Genomic DNA, 26,775 nt, shown 5'->3' with positions numbered 1-26,775 from the left:
TTAATAAGTAAACTGTTTGGAATTATTAAGTACAAAGTAGTAGTTAAAATCACCTATAATATAAAGTTTGACCAAATCACATTTTTTAGCAACATACTCACCACTATGTCAATAATCATCTTTTTTCCCCTAAAGGATTTTAGGAGAAACATCTCGCACAAAACCGAAAATGAAACACAACTAAGACCTCACATAAATCTCATCATGAGCTATGAACGTGTTACATCTTAATAATTACTTTTCTCAGACTCAAAACAAAAATATGAAAGTATAGGCCTCCTATATTTAGTCCAATAGTGAGTTGCTTCCTACCTTTTTCATACTTTTCCAATTTTGTTAACAGACTTCTGCCATGAAATTAGAGATCCAGAAAAAAAACCCAGCATATACTAGAAGTGTCCTGTTGTCAAATCTGTAATGTGAGAAACAGTCCTCCTCCTCCTAACACTATAAGGCTTTGAGGAGACCCAGTGAAACCCGTCCCAGGACGACACAACGCAGGGCTTTTCCTGGCCACTTCTTCCAAACCCCCCGCCCCTCTTCCTCATGTGTGCTTCACTCACCCGCACCATTGGCCACACCGTTTCCGTCCGTTCTCCTACAATGCCTCTCTCTCTCTTTCTCTCCGTCCTGCAGAATCAAGATTCTAGCTCTGGCTTACTATTGGCTATGATGTCATTGAGCAAAGGGGGTCTGGTTTTAAAATGAGGGGTGTGGTCTCCTCCTGTACTCACACAAAGAAGCGCTCTGTCAGAGCCTCCCTCAGCCCTTCACCGACCCGGACCGGCAGTCTCCAAACTCCTCTAGAAACACCTTACAAGGAAAGGCGCAGTGTGTCTGCGTGGGGAACACTGTTCACCGCTGACTCAAAACACGCTGTCTGGATTCTCTTACTCATACTAGATACGTTTACATATTACACAAGTTTCAGAAGCTGATACAATTGAAATTTCACCACAGCACAGTAAAATATGGGTTAGATTCAGTTTATAAAGTGTAGTTTCTATATTGCTAATGCATTAAGTTGAGTAACCAATATTTTTATATTGCTGTATTTATTATGAATGATTTATCTGTGCACATTATTATTATTATTATTATTTTTTTAATTCAAGTGGCTCATAATATTTCATCATTAGGTGATGTAAAGAAAAAGCATTAGGTTTAATTGTAGTTGTCAAGTAATTTAAACTATTTGCAAATCATATTTTATTTTACAATTTTATCACTCGTTCACAAATTCACTCGTATTTGTATCGCAATGTCTCGGAATCACAAAATTCGTCAAATTTATTTTTTGAATTACATGAATCATGTAAATGATAGCACATTTACCATTTAAAACTGTGAAATTTGATATACAGACAAGTAGTTTGCATCACTCACTGTAAACCCGAATGAGTTGGCAAAACTAAAAAAAAATCTAAGTTAAGAAATGTTTAATTTAAGCTAGCAGAACTTGCAGACTTTATTGCTCTTAACTTGAAATATTTGAGTTAGCTAATTCATACATTAAACATAAAATGATAATCTCAGCTTTAGCTTTAACTAGCTAATTCAATAAATGCTACCTTGCTAATTGGTAACACAATAACATTAATCTTGCTAAAAAAAAAAAACATATAACATATATTACACTTCATTTTAGAATTGACTCATTCTTTTGAGTGTCATGGCAAAGCATGCTGGGAAATAGAATTCCTAGCCCAGTTTCAGTTAAATCTAAGTATGTCTAAATGAAAAGAAACAAGTTCATAAAACTCAAAACAATTAAACAATTTAGATGAATTAAAATGTGTCAGATTTGTGACCTCAAAAGAAAAAAACAATTCCAAATTCTCATTAAAGCTGATTGAATTATTTTGTTTAATTTGAGTTGGGTCAACTCAAACCAATGAATTATTTTGAGCAGTAGGGTCTGCAGATTTTACCCATGACCCCTTAGTTTGTCCCCTAACTAAGTCTCAATGTCTTTAGTGGTTATGGCCCTGCTCTACCAATCATTGATTCTATATTTGAACCATCTTTGATACTATCTGCTAACCCTAACGCAAACAATTCACAATAACCAACGAATCCCATAAACAGTTTGAATCTTTACAATGTGATTTGTGTTCATCTAATCAGTTGTGTCGAACTCTTTTCAGGAATTGGCTCACAAAAGCTAGCATGTAATATTTGTATGTCTTATCAGGTCATGTCGTACACATTGTGAATTTGGTAGATGATTAAATAGATGTAGTTATTGTTTCATTGAAACCTCAAAATAGAAGTTAGCACATTATGGCCCTGACGAAATCCTGCTGAGATTTTTGCTGGAGTAAGACTAGACTGTCCTTGCGGCAACAAGTGCCTTTTAAATGGGACAACAATAGAATTACAGATAAGAGTAAAAGAGATCCAGGCAAGATCTCTGTGAGAACTGAATTACACTCAGTCATACAAGGCTGTTTAAGAGACTTTGTGCTAATTATAACACCAAATGCCTGGTTCTTTACTGAGATATACAAAGACTGCAGTGTAACCTTCATGTCAACCAACACTTTCACAAACATAATGATAGGCTGACTGGAAGTGCTTAGTAAAAGTGTCTTTACTGTCATTTCAATAACGTCAGATGTTTCTGAAATTCATCTCCTTCACGCATCTTTCAAAAAAAAGGTGTAAAAATGTTGTTAGTGCCTAAATGAGTACATGAGTTGTTGGAAACTTCTTTTTTTGTGGAGTTTGAAGACATCTGTAAGGAATGGCAGTGTGTTTTAATGGAGGATGTTGACAGCAGTGGGCTGGGGTGTGTCATCCTCTGCTAGAGAGCTCCTTCCGCCCACAATCTGTGTGTCAAGAATAATAATGCAGTGCTGGGGAGGCTACTGCGAGACTTTTAACACAGTATTTTAACTATTTTATTGTTACAGGCTTCTGATAATGTATTATAGAATCAGATAATGTATCTTAATACATTTTAGCTGTTGTCAAGCTATCTTTTACGTGGAAGCCCATAAAATTATGTGTATGACAGAAAAAGATTAAATTATGCCAAAAGTTTGAAATTATGAAATGTCATAGAATACTTTGAAAAAGTCAATGATGTCATAAAAGTTGGAATTTACATAAAATTATCTTCTAAATCATATTTATCAGATGAAAAGGTGAAATTATGACATAAAGGGTCAAATTTGGTAAAAGGTGAAAAATTGAAATTATGAGATACTAAATTTTGAGTTGAAACAGACATAGCTGAAATGATGATATACTAAGTCAAATGTATTAAATGGAAGTCAAAATTGATCAACAAAGTTGAAATTTTGAATGGTAAATGGATAAAATGGAATAAAAACAAAAGTATGCTATAAAACATAATTATGACATAAAAAGTCAAAAATGACAAGTCAAAATTATGAGATACTAAGTCATAATTAAGTCAAAGAATAAAATCTGAAATTATTGTCACTTTTAATAGATGCAAACTCAAAATTATGACAAAAAGTCAAAATTATGAGATAAGTCTAATTTATGAAATGGAAGTTGAAATTGACAAAAAACATTCAAATTGTGACATACTAAATTGAAATTATGATATTAAGCGTTACAGCAATATAGGGAATGCATCTACGTCACTTTCCCGCACTTTTCCCGATTGCAGCCAGGAATCGTGTTTTGACATTTTTATGAGCCTGATTTCGACATGATTATTTATAACTGATCAGTCATCACATTTTTCGAGTGAATCCTGCATGTATATGTGGATGGGTTAGTGTATTGAAGCGTGTATGTGGTCGCTTGTCAAGAATGGAAAACAAAAGTTTTATTCAAATTCTGAATATATTATAGACCTATTAATAATAAATAAATAATAATTATATTGCCCAGACAGCGCGCAAAGAGTGCTCCCTTTATAATCACTAAAAGCTGTCACTCATTCAATAAACGCAATCTCACAAAGTTCCGCTGTGAAGCTGGTATACAATGAATGTCTTATTTTCACAATGTCTGCACTTACAGAGGCACGCATGTTAACTGAACTCAGCGCCTGGATAGACACTCGAGCGCTGAGGGGATTCCAAATTCAACTCCTGTGATTGGCCAATTCCGTTGTAGAAATCTACAAACATGTCTGTGATTGGCTACATTACTCACCGAAGCGAAAAGACGTTGGAAATGTAATAATTTGACGAGTGCAAATACAGATACACACCGGATCATTTGCTAGCTCCTTTTCGCTAATAATATGCTATTATTACGAATTCTTACAGATGATTACAGATCCTAGACAAGCAGTTATGGGAAGCATTCCCCTCTTAAAGCAGAAGCAGCAGCAGGTTGGCTGTGGTTTAAGTGAGAACATTGCACACTATTACCAAGTCCTTCTCAAGCTCGGAATAGCGATGTCCATGGGGTCCGTGGACAAGCCTCCCCCTACCCCCCTCTGCCTGGTTTTGTGTTTTCGCTGCATTCACGCTGTAAACCAGTGCTGCCTCTCAGTCTTTTTGCCACTCAGTGGGGCGTAATCGCAGTCGCTATGCTGACGGTGACGTCACGTGCATTCCCTCTATATACACTATATTGCCAAAAGTATTGGGACACCCCTCCAAAACATTGAATCCAGGTGTTCCAATCACTTCCATGGCCATAGGTGTATAAAATCAAGCACCTAGGCATCTACAAATAATTGTGAAGAATGGGTCGCTCTCAGGAGCTCAGTGAATTCAAGCATGTTACCATCAGGGACTTCTCTGCTGGCCCTGTCAAAAGCAAACATATTTTCTTTTCATAATTAAATACATTACATGAATGTGTGTCTAAACGTGTTTAAATGCAATTACTGTCTATTTCAGTATGTTTACAATTATATTTCCTGAAGGAATGCGATTATTTTTGTGTGAGGCTGAGCTGTATTTTCCACGTCATCATCTAAACGAATCACATCTCCGTGGACTAGCACTAGCAGTATAGCTAGCCTTCGGTTGAAGCTGCCATTTTCCATAAGAACATAACTTTTACTGATGTAGGTCATCAGTCAATGTTGTTATGGTGGTAGCATGGGGTGTTAATCATTAGTTAAGGGCCTGACTGAAACCCATTGGTACGCTACTGGTAATAGGTTGCCACCTATGGAATAAGTTAATTTGTAAAATGTCATCACTACTAAATATTCAAAAGTGAATGTGGAAGCAAAGTGGAAGCAATTGGAATTCAATAGCTTCAGAACTCCAAACTTGATTAGATTAGATTAGCTCAAAAACAGTACATAGAGTGCTTCATGGAATGGGTTTCCATGGCTGAGCAGCTGCATCCAAGCTTTACATCACCAAGTGCAATGCAAAGCGTCGGATGCAGTGGTCTAAAGCACGCCATCACTGGACTCTAGAGCAGTGGAGACGTGTTCTCTGGAGTGATGAATACCGCTTCTCTGTCTGGCAATCCAATGGATGAGTCTCGGTTGCCAGAAGAACTGTACTTGCATGACTACATTGTGCTAAGTGTAACGTTTGGTGGAGGGGGGATTATGGTACAGGGTGTTTTTTCAGGGGTTGGTCTTGGCCCCTTAGTTCCAGTGAAAGGACATCTTAATGCTTCAGCATGCCAAGACATTTTGGGCAATTTCATGCTCCCCCAACTTTGTGGGAACAGTGGAAATGGCCCCTTCCTGTTCCAACATGACTAAGCACTAGTGCACAAAACAAGGTCCATAAAGACATTGGTGAGCGAGTATGTGGAGTGGAGGAACTTGAATGGCCTGCACAGAGTCCTGACCTCAACCTGATAGAACACCTTTTGGATGAATTAGAGCGGAGACTGTGAGCCAGGCTCTCTCGTCCAATCAGTGCCTGACCTCACAAATCTTCCCAGAAGAGTTAAAGCTGTTATAGCTAAAGTCGAAATTTATAATGTTATAATTATGTATATTTAGAATTATAATTTACCAAATCATGATATTTTTTCACATATGGTGAAAATGGGCCTCCATATTATTTACTAAGTTGCTTTATTTGAAGTTATATTATATGAGGGCAATATATTTGTAATTTGTTAAGACTCAATGGGCCTACTAAAATTAAACAACTAAAACTCAAAAACCCTAAATTTAAATATCGGAATAAAACAATGTGATAATGATAATGTTATACTGTAGTGTTTTGTCACACTATATAAGCTAACTGTTGAGTATAGCTTGTTAGTTGAAAAACTAGAAGATTTAGAAAAATCTTTTGTCATCTATGCTTGAAAAAATATACACAGAATGTAGTGCCAACTAGCAAAGATTTCCAGGTGTACGTGTGGCTGCCAAGCCGCTGTCAAATGAATGGCAGCTCTCTTCAGATATTACACACGCCTCCTTAAGTGATGCATCAAGATTCCAACCTCAAACACCCAAGCAATTCAAAACCCTACACATACTAGGAATTATTACCTATTTATAGCTTGAAGACCAAGCAAGATGTCATTTTAAATCATCCCCAAAAGGCAGTTGTAAACCGTCTTAGAAAGCCTATACAAAAGTAACAACACAAACTGAGATTAACCTCACAGTTGCCACTTTTAGAGCCTGGGAATAACAAAAGCAAAAGCCAGCTTAAAGTGACTGACAGTTTACACACTGAGAGAGAAATGCTTTGTGGTTTTTGAAGGAATAATAGGGGCCTGTACAAATAGGGGCCAAATCAATCAATATGTCGACTCAGCGGAAATTACGTTACGGCGAGTGGGTTCCCATTGGCTCAAATAGCGTTCTCGGTTGAAAATCGCGGTCTGGTTCGGGTGTTGCACATGGGTATCCATGGGAGGGCTTGACTTATTTATCATGTAAAATTTATTTTGTTTGCCGTGGGACATAAAAGGCATTTTCTCAGGACAGTCCTGTGCTGTGGACTGACAGTAGAACCATAAAATTCACATAAGAAACAAATTTTATTTGTGTGCTGTAATCCACATCTTCAGAACCCATGTGATTGTGAGGAACAGACCCAAATTGAGGCCTTTATTCAGCTTTATTCTATATCCTCATCTCTATTCTCAGCAGCGACCGTAAACATAAAATCCTGTGCTTGTTATGAATTCAAAAACTGCCGCCTCAAGAAGCTTTACTACGGCAGTGAACCTTATGTTTTTTTTTAATAAAGGCACATATTTTTAATGAATGGTTATTGGTAGGTTTAGAGGTAGAAGTGGGATTACCGGTTCAAAATATCTTTTTAATGCTATATTTTTTGTAAAATTGTATTTTCATACACTGTAAAAAAATATTTAAAAAATGTTACCTGGTTGCCTTAAAATTTGGAGTTCATTGAAATTAAAAATTTGAGTTAATACAATAAACATTTTTTCAGATACGACAACTTTTATTAAAGCTACACTGTGTGATATTTTTCCCCATCTAGTGGTGAAAAGGTATATGACCATCCAGTGAATAATAGTTTCTGTTCCTCTAAATTCGGATTTCGTTTTAACTCCTACGGGGGTCGATTTAGTCCAAGATTAACACGGCAGTCCCCCTCTTCACATTCGACACGGTGCCATCGAGTGTTAAAACGCAAAAGGCGACGCTTGAATTTACGGGTATGTCCCTCTTTGTCTAATGTACTTTCAAGATGGAGGAGCAACATGGCGACCAGCATTCGAACCCCTCACCTGTATTTTCAATGGCATATTATAAACTTACGAGAATACTTTATAACTTGAAAGAAGTAAATATACATTAACAAGCACATATATCTTTGAAAGAACTAAGTGTTTTTAGCTAAGAATAAACTAAAAAAGGTACACAGTGTAGCTTTAAAATAATTTGTAAGCATATTGGGTAATTGTGTGTTTTATTTTTGATGATGCAGTGAAACATGCCAAATTGTGCTATTTTCATGATTTATCACATTTTTGATGTGGTTCAGATGCAATAATATTTTGAGTTTCTATTTATTAAACAAATTTCCTTCATTGTATCAACTCAAATTTTCAATAAATAATAATTTCAATAAACTCAAAATTTTAAGGCAACCAGGCTACTTACTTTTTAAAGTCAAACCAACATTTTTTTTTTTACAGTGTACACAGTTTTACAGGAGATGGTTTGAAAAAAACAAAACAAAGATACATTAGGTGAGGAGGAGAATAAACACAGGACATTGTGCTTAACACCCTGTCACCGCCCTGCCTAAAATATGACCTCTAATCTACGGGAAGACATGCAGAAGAGGCTCATCTGGATATTGTCAGCCGGGCCCAAGGGTAAAATGGGAAGCATCAACACCCTAAGCGAAAACAAGGATGGTCTCGCCCCAGAAGCCCACTCAAAATATTGCTTTGTTAACGTTGCCTATAAAAGGCTAAAACTCAATGTAGAACTATTTCAATTAGCCTTAGAACTACTTAGTAACTATTAGAGCTGGTGGGAACACAACTTACTGTCCTCAAATTAACCTGGCTTAAGAGTCATTAAAAATGGTAGCAACCTCAGTTAGTGAAAACTGAATTACAGTGGCTTAAAGGCTTATGACCATTACTCAGAGGCTGTGAGTACACTGACACTTACACACCTTGCAGGCTTGCAGAAACATCATTGTATAGAGGTTAAAGGAGCATAATTGACTTACGACCAGTCTAATAGTGACTGGGCAATGCTACTGATTGCATTCTGAAATCTTCTAGACCACACCAAGCTTTGCTAAGCAAGTCAATCCATGATAACAACCCCAAGCATCTACTTTCTAAACATTTCAAGAATAGAATCTCTGACTGAACAACTGTCGTTTCAAATCAAACTTTTGTTTCAAATCACGCTAAATCATTTTTAGAATGTGGTTTTCCAACCAGACGTCAGTGGGAAGAGTTAGTGTATATAGCCTCTGCTAACAAGGTGGGCTATTTGCACTTAGTGTTATTTTTTAACAGCTCTACAGAAGATAACAGGGTAACAATTTTTTTTTGATGGTCCACTTTAGATATTTGCAACTTCATGTCAACTAATAGCCATTAGAGTATTAGTAGACTGTCTGCTTAAAGGTGCACTATGTAGTATTTTTGCAGTAAAATATCCAAAAACCACTAGGCCAGAGTTATATATTTTGTTCAGTTGAGTACCTACAATATCCCAGATGTTTCCAACTATTTGTAAATTGTGAGAATATTGCTATTTTAACTAAGGACAGGGACGTTTCAGCATTGCATTTGAGGGAGTTGCCTGTCAATTGCGTCATATCTGCGCTACCCTGGGTTTCGGCTTTTATTTGGCAGGAGCGCTTTACTCTTAGCAGTGTGAACAAGTGAACGCACGGAGTAACGTCATAACATCGTTTTAAACACACTTAAATCTATCTAATATGATAAACAGAGCAGCATTACCTCAAAATCATAACCGGAAGAGCGGATCTGTGCAGGCGCCCGGCGACTGTCTCCCGTCCCGTCATAATAAAAGTCCCGGTATTCGCGAGGCGGGTATTTGTTTAACAATCGCTCCAGCAGCTGTGATCAGGTCCACAACACCCGGTCCTGCTCTGCTTTACACTACAGTAACGTTAATAACCGCATGCATGAACGTGATTTCTGCCCGAGTCCTATTTTCCACCGGCTGTGATGAGAACACCACATCTCCCAAGATGCTGCGCTCCCACTTTGCGTCATTAAACTACGCATTTGTTTTGAATAGGCGCCCTCCAGTGGACGGAAAGTTCCATAGTGCACCTTTAATATCTGCTAACATTTTATTCTGATGCTACCTAACAGACTAAAGTACTATTCGCACGGGATTAGTATTATCTAGGGACCTCTGTGATTTAGAAATGACTCCCCCACATCTGAATTTTGCGTGGCGCATTCGCACGGGATAAACAAAGCCTGTGATTTTACTCGAATTTACTGACTTCTCCCGTATATGATGTCAAGACTTGTAAATATTTTTTTGTTATAGATATAGCTGTATGAAATCATAAATAGGCATCGATATCATTTTGATTAATTTATAGTAATAAACATAATTTCGTTCAGTTAGAGAACAGACGCTACAATTAAAAACTGACCTGAGCTCAGACAGCAGGAGTCAGATTTCATTCATCACGAGTGAGAAGCTGACACACGGCGGAAGATTCAGTTTCAAAGCTAAATGTAAAAGAGCCCATTTAAACGAACGTGTCATTGTACTGTTCTGTTCTGTTTTTCATTAAGAATAGTATTGATATTAATATTAAACACGCCATTCAAGCAATTTGCTCCCAAATTGGTACTTATTCTAAAGTGAAAGTATAATCCATGTCATAACGGTGTGCATTATTACGGAGCCTCCATTCTTTGTAAAAAGATAAAGATAGAAATGCGCACAGGAAACAAAAACCTTGCAAAAATGATATACGATTCGCCTAATCCTGGCCAAATTACAGAGATGCCGATTCGCACGGGGCTACTATTATCACAGGACCTCGCTGTTCGGCGAAATATGGTAGGTCATTTGCGGGTGAATGTTTACTTTAAAAATTACAGACATGGCCGATTCGCACGGGATTAAGATCACAGATATTCTCTGCAATTATTACAAATCACCAGAGGTCCCCAGATAATACTAGTCCCGTGCGAATAGGACATAAATGCAACTTTGCAACTACATGACATCTTCTACCAACCTCAACCCTGAACCATAACATAACAGTGTACTACTCTAATGAGAGTTAGTTAACATGTAGTTGAATGTCTACACTCTATAAAAAAACAAAAACAAACAAACGGTGCTATATAGTACTACAAGTGGTTCTTTGGCTTGTAATCATAGGGGGACCACTTTAAGTGATGTATATTACCAAATCTTGGCGATTCAGTGGTTCTTCAGTGGTTTTTCACCAGTTCTTTGGGATGAGTGAGGTGCACTGCTACCATATACAGAACCTGTTAAGCCCCTGTATGGTTCTTTAGCCATTTTTCAGTGGTTCTTTGGGGTGGTAAAGGTGCTATATAGCACCACTGCCGTACAAAGAACCTTTCAAGCACCTTTAAAGGTTTTTACACTCCAAAGAACTACCGTTGGTGCCGTTTAGCACCATTATTGAGGAAGAAATAAAATGCGATATGGCACCTCTCATAGGTTCTACATAGCATCATTTGACAATGATGCTGTAGAGCACCTTTAAATATGGTGCTATTTGGCAACAAAAGTGGTTCCCCTATAATTAAAAGCCAAGAACCACTTTTAGTGCCATATAGCACCAATTTTGAGTGTAGAGTGGACCATCAAAATAAAGTTCATTCAAACTTCATTCATTGTTAATTCAATTAAGTTAACTAAAGCATCAATGACTATGTTTACATGCGCCCTCATAATGTGATTATAATAAGATTTAGGCAATACTGTGATCAAACTTTACCTCATGTCAATGCAATACTTCCATGAAATGGATTTTTTTCGTAGTAAAAATTGAAATCGCAATAAGCAGGCATAAACACTATAATCACATCTACCAATCTAAAAAAAAAAAGGTATGCGTGTGGACTGCTGAGTTTATGTTGACATCAATGCACAACGTGAATATAATGTATCTTGATGGTGAAAACATTAAAATGATGATGTAGGCATGTCACTGAAAAAGAGACCACGCTCCAAATAAGCATCAAACAGATGTGTGCACTGGAAGAGTTTTACCAACTGTGAGTTCATCATTTGTGCTAGGCATAAGGGTATTTGGTTAATGGCAGTAAACATAATCACAATTGTTAAGAGAATAATCAAAAGAATGAAAGTTAAAGTCACATTTTAAACTCCTAATGACTGCTTATTAATAGTTAGAAGGGTAGTTATTAAGTTTAGGTCTTGGGTGGATTTACGGTTGTAGAGTATGGTCATGCAGAATAAGGCATTAATATGTGCTTTATAAGTTCTAATAAACAGCCGACATATTAGCAATATGGATGCTAATTAGCAACTAGTGAGAATAGGACCCTAAACTAAAGTGTTAGCAAAATGACTTGTTTACATGACTTCAACCACTTAAGTTATGTAAACATCATAGTGCAATTGAGTCCTTACTCTGATTATTGGAAATATTCACATTAATGGTGCACATGTAAATTTAAGCTAATTCATGTATATAAAAAAAATCTAGTTCAGTTCAATAAAAATGTCAGTGTCTCAAAGTGTTACCAAATATTACTTTTCATACACAACTCAATAAAGCTAGTCTTACAGTGAACCTCTAACATGGCTTTTCCAGAGTGGCCATCACACTCTTGGTTAACCTGCTTTTCCAAGTCCAGCGGGAGAAGAGAAATAGAGCACATCTTCTACTCTAAATTTAGCATCCAGGTTGCAGGCAGCGCCGGGCTGTGGTAAAGCTTGCTTTGTGTTACGGAGAGGTTCTCCAGAAAAAGAAATAGCTAGGTTGCATTTTTAACTTAATTATATGACTAAACGTTTTTGTGATGCCAATTTAAATAGACAAGAGTGACACTAAATGAACATCATGTAATGCTTTGTTGACCAAGCTGAGTTAACCAGTAAGAATATATCAGAGAAATTGTGGTTTGATGGTCCACTTTAGACATTCTACTTACTATATTTAAGTTTGCAACTACATGTCAACTAACTCTGTCAACAATAAGGTGACATTAACTTGCAAAGTTACTTATAGTCAGTAATTTGTCTGTTGGGGGAGCATTAAAATATAGTGTTAGCAGATTTTAAGCAGACTGTCTAATAATACTCTATTGAGAGTTTAAAATAGGTTTAGGATTAGGTTTGTAGAATGTCTAAAGTGGGCTACAGTAATGTACATTATTTTTTCTTTACATCTAACTCATTTGATGTAAAAATGTTTGAAATGTCACATAATGTTCTCATCACAACACAATCATCTCAACAACAACCCTCAGCTGATTCTTGCACCACAAAAATATCTCAAAAGAGCAGAACACCAGCTCAAATCTCATGTTAAGCTCTAAAACAATGAATTCTTACCTTTGGGCTCTTTTCCAAAGTGAGGCAGAGAACCTGCCAAGGTGCCGTGTATTTCAACATGGTCAACTATGCCTTGATTCACTCGACTACACAATAAAACAGCAATCACTGCTCCAACATTCCTTCATTAGATGCTTACTACTCCTTAATTATGGCTAGAGACCTCCTTAAAGTTCATTTGAGGAAAAAAAATAAATAAAAACGGAAGCCACCGCACAGGGAGTAACATTCCGCACTACTGCCGACTTCAGCAGGGCACATCCAAGCAAAGTCATCCCGGAGGGCTTTTGATCTGAAAATGAGCTTAGCTTCAGAACCAATTATATGGGTCTCCTGCCTGATAGGTGAGAGCAGTCAGTTTCATCTGCTCGTTTGCTCATGAAGCAGTTGTGTAAGTGCACTCGATAACTCTCTCAAGAAATTATGATGACACAGAATAAAAAGTACATTATGCAAGTCAAAGTTCTCTTTATTCAGGGATGTTTAATCAGAACTGCAGAGTCAAGATAGATGCACCCCCCACCCCTTAGAAAGCTTTTAAAAATCAAAATGTAGAATGTCTGTGGGAATAAAGTATTGCTAGTGAACATTATTTATTAATATTTTTATTCAGTGATGAATATAGTCAAACATTATTCTTCATGATAAATTTTGTTAACAATGTAACAAAAAACACAAACTCTACATAAAAATCCAAGTCAAACTGGCCAACTAAGGGAAACACTGAGCACCATAATGGTGACCAAACTTTTCCAATAAAACATCAAAAGGCAAACCTATTAATTCTCAATAAAAGCCTCTATAGATGTGTTTCAGGCTTGGAACCAAACTCTGCAGGACAGTGGCTCACTAGGACCGAACTGAGGAAAACAATGGTATAATTGTACCCCAATGACCAATCGTGTACCTTAAAAGGGTACTTCAGCGCTGGGAAGATGAATCTGTATTTAAACTGGGTCAGTAATGTAGTAGAAATGGGAAATTATTTTTTAATTTGGTGCTTTCTAGACTGAGAAAAGACAGGAAATGTATTTTTGTCTCATGGGGATGAAAGACAATAATTCCCAGAATGCTTTGCTGCCCTACGAGGCCACTCCCAAAGCCACCGCTACTGAATCACTTTCCCACCGCGTTCATCTTCATAAAATCAGTTCAGTTAGAGAACAGACACTACAATTAAAAACTGAACGTGTTATGAACGTGTTCATAATGTGATTTAGCCGCTGAGGAAGTGTCAGCACAAACGCTGCAAGAGTCAGATTACAAACATTCCTGATGAGCTGAATGAGCTCTCATGATGAGAGCTGAGGTAAATGCGACCGCTCTCGCAGCATAGATTCACAGCGCGTGTTCAGTCTGGCGCGTTCTCAGTTCATGCCTTTGGAAGCTTAACTTTCATAGGAATTAACTTGAGAAGTTGAAACACTTACTTTGCTCCGCCGGCCGCACTGTTTACATGAATGCCTGAGGCTGCAGCTGCGAGCTGAGCTGTGATCTCTCATCCCCCATGCACGGTTTGAAAACATGCGGAAATAGCTCCCTTTGCTGGCTGTAGTCTTTAGCCTCTGGCCAAAAATTCCTCCGATGACACAAATTGACGATATTTGCGTCAACGGAAGAATTTTTTCAGAAATAAAATCGATAATTTCACGATCATTCGAATATACTCCAGGGTTTCTACTGATACAAATCTATATGCTAATCCCTGAAGTAACCCTTTAAAAGGCACAGTTATACGATTTGTTCCCCAAGGAAAAAAATTGTACCGCAACTGTACCTTTTTAGTGTACCTGAGAGTGTAATGTCCACTTTAACAATGGGTTCCGGAAGTAAAAATTCTGGAAGTAAAAATGTTTTTGTTTGTGTCCACATCCACACCACCATCAGTCCACATTATCTCAGCTTATTTATAAAAACTATTAAAGGTGGGGTAAGTGCTATCTGGTAACCGTTGTTGGTATTTCAAATCACCAAAACAAACACGCCCCTACACCCAAAAGGGTCTCGACCCTATTTTGATAGCTCCACCCCACACATACGTAAACCCAGAGGCATCAACGGCTATGGCAGAATCTCTGTGTATCTAATCCAGGTCGAATATTCAATGAAAAAGTCATTCCTTCTATCACAAAAACAAACCGTTCTCATGAACACCTCGATAGTATACAAGCACGACAGTCCAGCTAACGACATATTACAATTATGACCAGATAAGGGTTGTATAGATCACAAACATATATTAGGAGTATAGTATCTTACTTGTCGGACACATTTTGTGAGCTGATGCTCGTAGCACACAGTGAGGAGATTTAGACGCTCCATATGGTGTGGAAATGAACATTCGCAAATGGACTAACAAGCGAACATGACACACGAGCATAGTCAACCAAAAGCAGCTAGTTCTCGGCTAATGTCCGTCATGTGTGACTCGTGTGTTTTGAATAATGACGTGCACAGAGAGTCTCACCATCAATAGTCGATACGCCCCTTACCTGCTGATTGGCTACAAGTTTGTTGTTCCACTCGGCCCCAGCCTTTTTTCTAAAACGGTTTTGAAATAACACTTACCCCACCTTTAACAGTAGCCTGGTTTTACCAGACTCTCGTACATTTCATTTGTACATAGAGTCTGGCCACTCTCCATTGACAAGGGTTTATTTCCGCGAAGGCGGGCACCCTGTTGAGGTTTAAAACTATTGGATCTGCCCTGAGCCACTCTGGATCTGCCATAACCAATCGCTAACGTTTGGTCGTGACGTATGTCATGCGCTCTTCGCCTGTTTCACTCATGGAAATCCGACAAAATAAAAGTGCATGCCACCTCAGTAATAAAACTATAGGATAAAACCTAAAACTCGTGCATTCGGATTGTGATTTATTCACGCCACAGTGGAGGGAGAGCTTTGTGATTGGGAACGCGTAGTCCGTAACATGATTGTATGCTGTAAATAAAATTTCATATGCTTGGTATGATAATAAATGCTGCTATAAATAACGGACCAATTCAAATGTTTAAGTGCTTTTGTTTTAATTTGTTTGAGCAGTGATGAAATATATTGCTCTTCTAAATACTTGCCAGCATTTTAAGGAAATACAAGTCTAGAAATGCATCCTAATAACAGCAAAGCAACCGCACGGTGCTCTGCAGTGGTCAAAAATGATTACAAACAGTGAATTTTGAAGTGATATATTGTTGAAAACTCAGAGATGTGGATTCGGACAGCTGTTACATCAACACGACCTTGCGTTTGTCAAAAGCAGTCGGTAACTCGGCCGGGGATTTTTTCGTGGGTGGTGAGAGACGGACGGCAATAAAATAACTGACCAGTCCCTGTAACTTAAATGATGGCAATACCTTCCGACCCCACGAGAAACAGTTACCGTCCGAATAGCTTCAGCCAACTTCTTCATCACTAACGAAGCGATCTGGAAAATCAAACATTTCCCGAATTTACCCTGTTGGAGGGCCACAACATCATGGCCACCAACAAACCCCAGCAAAGACTGTTATTGCTCCGGCTTTAACTTCTGGATATTCGGCAGCGGTGCCACAATGCAATGAATGGTTTAGTTTGCATCTTTCTCCGCCGCCATTACTAAACTAGGCCGCCCTCTCAAACTAGTGCTCGACATCAACGTTATCGTTCTCAGCCACTCCCTCTGTTCGCTGATTGGACCGGTAAAAATGTGTTCGGAGAAAACCTAAGACTACACAGCAGTCCCAGACGTAGTACTGAAGGAAAATGAAAATTGAGCGGAAGTACGTAGGAGGGCAGAGCCAGGCTACTTTAACAGTGGAATTCCTGGTGAAAAACTACATTATTCTGGCCTAGAAATCTAGACTAGGCTTTATTTGCAGTCAGTGTCGTCTAGCAGCTCTCCATAGACTTGCAAGCTGTAAAAAACAAACTCTGGTCAGGCCAATCACATCGTGCATAGAGTCGGTGGGCGGGCTTAACATAATGAACATTCCGAATGTTAACAAAGAAGCTGGCGAACGGCGGTCTTTTGAATCGGCGTTGGCGACTCTGCAAGACTTGGAGTTAAGCTTTTCTTTGAGAAAAGAACAAAGAATGGCACTGAAATCCTTCTTAAGAAGAGAAGATGTGTTCGGAGTTTTGCCGACTGGATATGGCGAAAGTTTAATCTATTAAGTAGCTCCGCTTCACATTGCTCTGGTTGGTTGTAGTATTATCCAATTGCGTGCAGAGGGAGTTTGAATTTCCTGTTTAAAAAAAAATGTTAATAAAAAATGATCCCGCCCCTCAGATTGAGCACTGCCAATGGTGAGTTCCCAGACACAACATCTTGATGTGGGTCTGGATTGTCAGGCTAACATTATTCATGATTTTGCAAAAAATCTCCACCAATCAGAGAATTGGTGCTAATCACACCAAAATAACACGTTAGCTCTGCACATTTTAATGAAGCCAATGACATAACCCCATTTCTCTACACTCTTGAACTGCTTAAATAAGTATGTCTTTATGTTTTTTTTCTAATGTATATAAAATATATTGTTTCTAAATATATAATCAACATATTTAAATCAATAGTTTTATATATCTCTTGTTTTTAAAGGGTAACTAAACCCTAGAACAACTTATTTTAGTTGAGGGTCTGCAAGACTGGGACTTTATTAGTGCAGTTCATTGATTCAAGTAAATGTTTTGACATTTGGGTATAAAGTGTTTTAATTCTACAATATACGGTATAAAAAAGTCTGAGTGCTGGTTGTACGGTGGCTACTGCAGTTGAATTTTCCAATGGAATGTTGTTTGCCATCCTGACGTATGTTGGCTCTTCCAACGGCTCACTACCACGCCCCTGGTGCAAGCTCACCACAGCCTTAACGCAGTTTGATCCACCAGCTCGAATTGATAAGGCTCCGGCCCCGTGTCTACAGAAATTCACCCTCCTCTGCTTCAGGTGAAGGTGGGGGAGAGCCTATATTTCAAAAGACTTATCTGTTGCAAAACTACAGTCCCTCTCCATCTTTGCCTCTGACAGCTGTCAATCACCCAATCACTGCTCAGCCCTGCCCTCGGCTCGTCCCCTCCGTCTCTGCTGCCCAATTTTCCAGCATTTTATATAGCCAGTGGGTGGAGTTAGGCAGGGTATTCGTTACCCCTTAAGTTTATGATGTCATTTACAATGCTTTATAGGATTGCATTGTAGTTCTTTCCCAAATTGAAGCCTTCACAGTCTTGTACCTTTGTCTGATTTTCAAATACTTGTATTCCCCCTTCAAGTTAATCTTTGTGATGCTGTGATTCATCTCAGAGTTGGTTGGTTTGGTGCATGGCTTATAATGTTAAATTATTTAAAAAAAAATCTCTATGGGAATAAGGAATGGTTAAAAATACTTGGGCAGGCATTTATGCACTCTATTCCCAATGGACAAAATCAAGCTCTGTCCAACATATCATTCTCATTTGGAAATCAAATGGGTTGTGAACAGTATTTTACATTGACTTCATCTGGCAGCAGAAAAATAGTTCTAACAATCCTTCCAATTTCACTCAACTAATTTCAACCACCTATCCAAGCGAATAGACCAAAACATCTCATAATTTTTTTTTTTGCAGTTTAGAATAATACACCCGTGAAGTTCATAAACAGTCAATATTGAGTTCCTGCCAACATGTTGGTCATGTTGAAATACAAAGTTCTGGCATGAAAATCTTGATGGTGCCGGCTGACAGGTCCTTAATTCAATCTGCTTGCAATCTCAGTATTGTATATAGGACATAGCTGATTGGTTCCTGCTGTATCAGTAGCCAATGAGATCGCTGCTCAACCTTCAAATAACTTGGTCAGCATTTGTTGTAGCAGTTGCAGTGCGCTTTCAGAAATCCTCCACCTCCCCCAGCTCTACCGGTATAGATCTGCTATGGATAATTAATGCATGCTATATTGTACAGCAGCAGCATGTCTTACTTGCTCACAGCAGCGTGTTGTGTATGCATTGACAATAGCAAGCCCTGCACTTGCTATGCAGCAGCAGCAATAGCAGCAGCAACAACCAACAGCAGCAGCTTAGCAGATATCAACATATCAAACATATCAACATTGGCATATCTGATAGAATGCTAAACACTCACAAGTGTTTTGAATTGTCATGACAGAACTAGAGATTCTTATAAGCGTGATTCAATAGGTGTTTTCTTAACAAATGAGCTCATTAACACATCCATTTAATGATGCACTGTGGAAGATCAGGACACTCATTCCACTGATTTACTCGACTGCCAGCTGAGATGGTTCTGTATAGTGCACCAGTCCACTCGTCCTTGCCAAATGTGACCCAGATTAACACAGCAAAGCTGGCACAGTTTCTGTCTTTTTCCAGGAATCTAAATCCAAAGAATCCTTTTTCTTTCATCTAATTTTGGACATCTCTCTGAGCTATAGTCGGCTATCAACAGGGATGATTTCCCAACAACAGTCTACATTTTATAAAAAGTAAGCACAGAATGGAAGAACATGTGCCTGTAGCCATATCACCCTGTAGCCCAAGACTGGTTGGTTTCCCACTGAAGCTAAGCAGGGCTGAGCCTGCTCAGTACCTGGATGGGAGACCAACTGGGAAAACTAGGTAGCTGCTGGTAAAGGTGTTAATGAGGCCAGTAGGGGGCGCTCGCCCTGGGGTCTGTGTGGGTCCTAACACCCCAGTATAGTGATGAGGACACTATACTGTCAAAGAGCACTGTCTTTCGGATGAGACGTTAAACCGAGGTCCTGACTCTCTGTGGTCGTTAAAAATCCTAGGATGTCCTTCGATAAAGAGTATGGGTGTAACCCTTGCATCCTGGTCAAATTTGCCCACTGGCCCCTGTCCATCATGACCTCCTAATAATCCCCATATCCTGATTGGCTTCATCACTCTGTCTCCTCTCCACCAATCAGCTGGTGTGTAGTCAGCTGGTGTGTTCTGGCGCAATATGGCTGCCGTCGCATCATCCAAGTGGATGCTGCACATTGGTGGTGGTTGAAGAGATTCCCCCTTCCATGTAAAGCACTTTGAGTGCCTAGAAAAGCGCTATATAAATGTAATGAATTATTATTATTATTATTATGTGACACTAGGTGTGTTTTCATGGAGCACTGTAATCGGTTTTAAAAGTCCAATTTGAATGAAAATGCTCCATATAAACACCTCAATCGGAATAAAAATGCCCAAACTGAGTGAAATTGGAGAGGGGTGGGATAAACCTTTTCATGAACCGAAAAATTTCACCATCTAAACAACCTGACCCGATTACTTTTGAGTAATACAGCGCATGCCTCCACAACTGAAGATCGCGTGCCGTGCTCACACCAGCCTATAATGTTGACAAGAGTGGAAAGTACATTTTTATGAGGGGTAAACTTTTTATTTCGTAAGAAGTTATGAAGATAATGTTGGAATAATGACACAGACATAGTCTGGCTACACCCTCTGATCTTGGCAACGTTTGTCCCAGGCACTTTTTACTTCAACTGCGCCTTACAGAAGAATGTATTTTTCTGAGATGATTATTACACTTTACGACAAATAAATAGCTTTTACAAAACCGTATAATTCCTGGTGGCCATTGAGAGTTGCTATGGCAACCGTGAACACATTCCAGCTGCGGGAGCGTCAGCATTTCTGATTGGGCAGAAAAACTGTGCGCGCATGTCACGAAATGATTCAGATTGAAAGTCAGCACATGAAACCCCAGATCGGTTTAGATAACATCTCAGTCCACTGAATCTTTCAATCAGAATGATTTTATTCAGAATGAGAAAAAAGTGAGCATGTAAATGCTAATGTGTTTCAATCACAAGACAGTCCCTGCCATTCACACTCTTGGGCTCATGTAAAAAAATATTTATATTGTGCAGAGCAGTTTTCCTCCAGCAATACTGAAACCAGCTGTCTTTTAACCGCTTTAAATGGACGGCAAACTTCAGCGGGAGGAAGCAGCTGATTTGTTTGTGCTTTCAGCACAATGTGAGAGGTCAAGTTAGACAGGAAAAACCCAAAACCATTCCAAGGACAAACCCCGAACAACTCAATCAAGGGCCAAAGGAAAAAGTGCCATATTCCTGCCATTACATTTACACTTCCAAATGCTTTGGCTTAGAGATAGCCTTGAAGTTAAAGAGAGCTCTTTGGCTTCTTTCAAAGAAGAGGATTTGGATAATGTTGTTCTCTATACCCAGATGTTTGCTGCCAAGCTCCAGGTCATTTTTGCTTTCTTTTATTAATATTCTCTAATGGTCATGTTGCTATGGGAGTACAATGTCACAACAGGAGCTCATAGCAAAAACACATTCTTTTAAGCATTTACCACAATGGAAATATATATTTATAAGAACTAACTGGATGGAATAGTTCAATGGACACTAGAGTTACCATTATTAACAGGGGACATTTGCCATTTAATTTACAGATTCAAATGGGTCAGATGTAGTTATTACTAATGTGGGAGTGGCTATGGATGTGGGCATTACCGCTGGTCATATGCTAAACTACCAAGTAGAGATTTCCTTAGAGGACTTAAAGGGGTGGTTCCGTGTTTTTTTAATAGGCTCGGTTGTGTTTATGGGGCGCAGTATAACATGTCTTAATACTTCTTTTTTTTTTTTTTAAACACTGTATTTTTCTTATATTTTACCTTTATTCCACACCGCTGTCTCCACTGTCCCTTGAATGACTTGTTTGCTTCCTGCTTCTATGAAGCTCATCCCTCCGAAAAATGTAATCGTTGGTTAGATGGCCAAATGTAGTTTCATGTATTTTTATTGGCTGAAGTACCAAGCACAGGTTGTCCGGAAACGCCACGCCCCTTATGGTTTATGATGTCACCGGCCCGGGAAGAAGCATGTTGTAGTCCAAACCGGACGTTTTTGTAGGCAATAAACTGCCATAACTTTAAAATGCAATATCTCCGTTCGCATTGAACTTTCAGCGCTGTAACTTTGCAGATACTGTTTATGCTCAAGCAGCAACATTACACACTAACTGAAGTTAAAAAAGTGAAATCTCTTGCAACCACCCCTTTAAGTAAGAGGAAATTTGCCCCATAAATTAATCTGTGAAACATTTAGCATTTACCTAACCCTACCCTATACCTACATAGGGAAAACATACTTTTTATTCTATTTTTTATTGTATTATTTCTTCTGTCCAAATTAATGAATAAATTAATGAATAAATTAATGCTTAACGTGTGATAAAAAAATAAATGGACTGAATGTACATGCTAAATATACATAGAATTTTTTTATTTGCAATACTGATTTAAAATTATTTGCAGATCTTTTGTCAGTCTGGAAGGCATACAAGCAAAAAGCGACTCCTTTCAGTTCCCTGGGTATATGCAAAGTTCTGAAAATGGCACGCTCTACATTTCTGTCATGACAACTCTCAGAGTGTTTGACATGGTGATGGATATGACAATGTTGATGTTTGGTCTCGGCAGGATAGATCTGCTACACTGCTGCTGCTGTTGCAGATCTATACTCTGAAAACGCTCTGCACTGCTATAGCAAATATTGACCAAATATTTGAAGGTTGAGCATGCGAGCTCATTGGCTACTGATGCAGCACGAACCAATAATCTGTGCCCTATAAAGAATGATGTGACTGCAAGCAGATTGAGTTAATATTTAAGTGCTAATATTATATTTAAGTGCTAATATTTTAAGTGTACAGTTAATATCTCCAGGGCACTGAAAATAAATTGAAACAGTTACATAATCCAGTTTTACAGTGTTATTGCGGCCTGTGCAGTCCAAGATATCAAAATAATGTTTCATCTAATCTTGCTTCTCCATAAGAGCAACGGTTCAGCAATCACAAAGACAATGTAATGTTTTCTATGACTCAGTTCCAAAACCTGCTGAACCGCCTATAGAGGCACTATTTTAGCCTCCTCGTTTTTTATAAAAGAAGTTTGGCAAGCAGTTTTTGAGATTTCAAGATTCCCCCATAGATAGGGTAGGTCTTGAATGCCTGAAATAGCTGGCAAAATGTACATATATATCTGTAGAGTTACCAGACTTTGCTTGAAAGGGACTTTGGTGCTATGCAGTTTTATGCTTATTAAAGTATCATGGTGTCACTTAGCAACATGCTAACATCAACTTCACTGAAATCATCTGTGAGGAGCATGAGGAACACTATCTGACTAGTTACTACCTATGTTGCTTACTAATGAGAGATATGTAGACAGTTTACATAATTAGAAATTTTGCCCTAATTTATTGAAGTCCACCCTGGGATTTAAAGGCACATTTTTCAGTAGTTAATAAACAGATTTGCATGTTTACTGTTCTCTGATGTCAGGTAATGGTCACATGACATGCAAGTAAACAAATCCCTTACAGTTACCTTTTATTTTGATGGTCCACTTTAGACATTCTACTAACTAGAATATAAGTAACTGTGCAACTACATGGCCACTAACTCTTATCAGAGTATTGGTAAACTGTTGGGTTAGGGATGGGTTAGTAAACACATTGACAGGTAGGTGCAAAGTGGGCTATTGAAATAAAGTGTTTCCACTTTTTTACAAAGTGATTGTTTGTTTTTATTTTGAAATATTTATTTTTATTTTACATTAGTTATGTAATCAACCCACAAACCCCATGCATTTTCCTCACAAACATCCATTTTTGGGAAAACCTGCTGTAACTAATGCATACATTTATTCTGCAGTATCTGTAATTGTTTAAGAATAACAAATATTATGCTGGTCTTATCTACTAAAACATAATTTCTAAATAAAAAAATAAAAAACAAACAAATTAAATCAAGAGCAGAAAAAAGCAAAGGAAAAATTCACCTACCAAAAAGGAAAATATCATCCAAAATGAAACCATGCCGGCAGTATTTCTTGTTGATCTGTTGATTTAACTGGGAAACTAAGATGGACTCTACGCTGGCAACAGTCATGGCAACATGGGTCTCGCTCGCTCTCTCTCTCTCTTTATAAACAGGCAGCTCAACAAAAGGCTGAATGCTGGGGAGACATGAAAAGAAAGACTCTGTGCATGAGATTCTAAAGACGCAATCCGGCTCAGAATCATTTGCATCCGCTTATGGGCATCACACACTGCAAAGAATCGTGTTCCTGCAAGTTAAGACTATATCAAACAAATCGAGGCATTATAGATGCAATATAAACTGAAACCACACATATTTCCACTATGCAGACATGGACACAGAAAACTACTTCACTAAGAAGACTGAGCTAAATGAGCACATGAGGAGGAAGGTTTCTTGTTAGTGCAAATTCAGGGCTTTTGGCCTGTCTTATGTGCTGTGGTCAGCATGGCACACTCCCAGCAAAACAAACACCCTTAGAATCAAGGTGAAATGCTGTTTACAACCTGTTTTCCAAAATGCAATGTATAGCCAAGTAAAAACATATTCTAAAAAATGTAGTAGGGAACTTGATTGGATTATAAAAAGTGGAGCCATGTGAAAAAAAGGATGTTTTAGATGTTTTACAAGTTATTTCATTGTGATGCAAAATTATGAAGACAAAAAAGACTTGGATGGAAATGCCAAGATGTGCATACCTTAACAAAAGTGTGCACAAAAACCGCATGCGCTCAATTGAGGCTGATATGTTTTTCTTCCGATAAGAAGACAACACATCGCTCATCAACGACGATGGAAATGGAATGAATCCCTCTGTGCACAACAAAAAAACTTCCGTGATTTTGCCTCATCAGAAGATTGTATAACTGGACTAACCAGAAGATCAGTTTTACTTTACAGCATCTTAAATGTTTGTTTGTTCATTCTGAACTGCCTGAGCCAAAGTCTGTCATCAGAATGAATTAGTTTAATTCCCTTTCAGAAGCGTCTTCTCCGACTGAGTTCCCAAACACCAGCATCCGAAGGGGAAATGGTGGTGGAAAAAAATATGAGATGGCAGGAAAAATTATAAGTCAATAGTCTTGCGTTCTAAGGCAAAATGTTTGCGTTCCACTGAGGAACTTTGCAAGAACGCAAAAGCATTGCCAAATTATTTTTTGGCAGGGGCTCTGTAGAGTCAAGATGCAAGTCATTTATGATTCATGAGCCATCGTTTCTTTTCCAATCGATCCAATTTCCCAGGAAGTGACGATTTTGTTCTCTTGAACACATGGGATAGAAATTGTGCTTTATTCCCAAATGTTGTATGCAATATTCAAATATGCATATAAGTTAAATTCGTAACTTTGATTTGAAACATATGGAAGCCCGTTTCCATCACTAAATTAAAAAAATAAAGAGTTATTGCGACTTTTATCTCAGAATTCTGACTTTTTCTCACAATTGCGAGTTATAAAGTCAGACTCCTGAGATATAAACTCGCAATTGTGTGACATAGTCAATTTTTTCCCCACAATTGCGAGTTATGAAGTCAGATTTCTATCATATAAAATCAGAATTCTGAGATATAAAGACAGAATTCTGAAATATAAAGTTGCAATTGCGTGATATAAAGTCAAAATTCTGACAGAGAAATAAAGTCACAATTCTGATATTCAATATCTCAGAATTCTGACTTTACAACTTGCAAATGTGAGAAAAAAGTCAGAATTCAGAGATAAAAGTCACAATTACTCTTTTTATTTTTTTATTAAGTGGCGGAAACGGGCTTCCATAGAAACATAGTTACTGCTATGGAGTGACTCAAACCATGAATCCCTTTTTAGAGTCCAAACAAAGCGATTCACTAAAAGAACGGACATTTCAAAGCTACATACAGCATTTTTCTCCTGATGCTTGTCAATATAACATTGACACTGAGAGCGGAAGGCTTAATTTTGATGCTAACTAATGGAGATTAGCCTTGTTTCCCACAGTGTACTGCACCTCTCCCCTCTTCCACATCGTACGGTACACATCTGTTGCCATGGTTTTGATCTGAGCCCTAATAACAGCCGACGATGAGTTTCACTCTGATCTGGACAGCAGGTGTGAATGAAAGCTTCCCGATGGGAGACACTCTGAACATCTACCATGATTTCAATTAGAGCACACACTTCAGAGGTTTTTTTCACTCATTCAGAGTCTGTTAGCACAAGTGTATTCATGTAAACACACGCAATCAACAATCTGGTGTGACATTCGCCTTTTCCAAAAACTAGTGAGCTGTCATGCTGTCAAGGGATTACATTGAGAGCTGCATTCTAATTCTATGTGCCGAACGTGTAAATAACCACTGGAAGTTGGACATCTCCAACCTTCAACTCAAGTAATTCTATATCAGTAGCATCTGGAACATGGGATAAGCCAGCAAATAAGTGACACTGCCCATACATATATATAGTGTATGCACTATATATATGTTCCAAAATTATATTACAAGGTTACTGTAATCATTAGGATGCTGCCTATCCTTGGGAAAAAGAAGTGCGCTTAATTGTAATGGATGTGCACTTGTAAAGTACTTCAAATAAAACAATAATATTTAGAAAATTGTACTTGCAGATGATTTTAATGAATTAAAAGGCTACTTAAAGGTGCAATATGTAGTATTTTTGCAGTAAAATATCCAAAAACCACTAGGCTAGTGTTATATATTTTACTTACAATATCCCATATGTTTTCAACTATTTGTAAATTGTGAGAAAATAGCTTTTTTTAACCAAGGACCGGGACGTTTCAGCATAGCGTTTGAGCGAGTCGCCTGTCAATCGCGTCATAATTGCGCTACCCTCAGTTTTATTCTGCAGAAGCGCTTTTCTCTTAGCAGTGTGAACAAGTCACAGCAGCACCGAGCGAACGCACAGAGTAATGTCATAACATCATTTTAAACACACTTAAATGTATCTAATATGGTAAAAAGAGCTGCTTTACCTTATAATCATGACCG

General features: G+C 38.2%; 1 protein-coding gene across 5 annotated transcripts in view; it reads right to left on the bottom strand.

Annotated features, from left to right (window-relative positions):
* LOC137062872 (PALM2-AKAP2 fusion protein) overlaps positions 1 to 26,775 on the bottom strand; it is a 172,846-nt gene that overhangs the window by 23,882 nt on the left and 122,189 nt on the right. The window contains exon 1 of one of the 5 annotated variants that reach the window (XM_067433807.1): positions 313 to 495. The exons of the other annotated variants lie outside the window; for them this stretch is intronic. Within the exon in view, the coding sequence (XP_067289908.1) occupies positions 313 to 321 (9 nt within the window). The 5' untranslated portion in view covers positions 322 to 495. Of the gene's footprint in view, positions 1 to 312; positions 496 to 26,775 lie in introns of those variants that run through there. 5 annotated transcript variants of the gene reach the window in all.

The sequence above is a fragment of the Pseudorasbora parva genome, chromosome 23 (assembly GCF_024679245.1).
Source record: "Pseudorasbora parva isolate DD20220531a chromosome 23, ASM2467924v1, whole genome shotgun sequence".
NCBI classification, from domain to species: Eukaryota; Metazoa; Chordata; class Actinopteri; order Cypriniformes; family Gobionidae; genus Pseudorasbora; species Pseudorasbora parva.
Note: the sequence above shows the minus strand (reverse complement) of the source record. Positions and strands in the feature narration are given on the sequence as shown.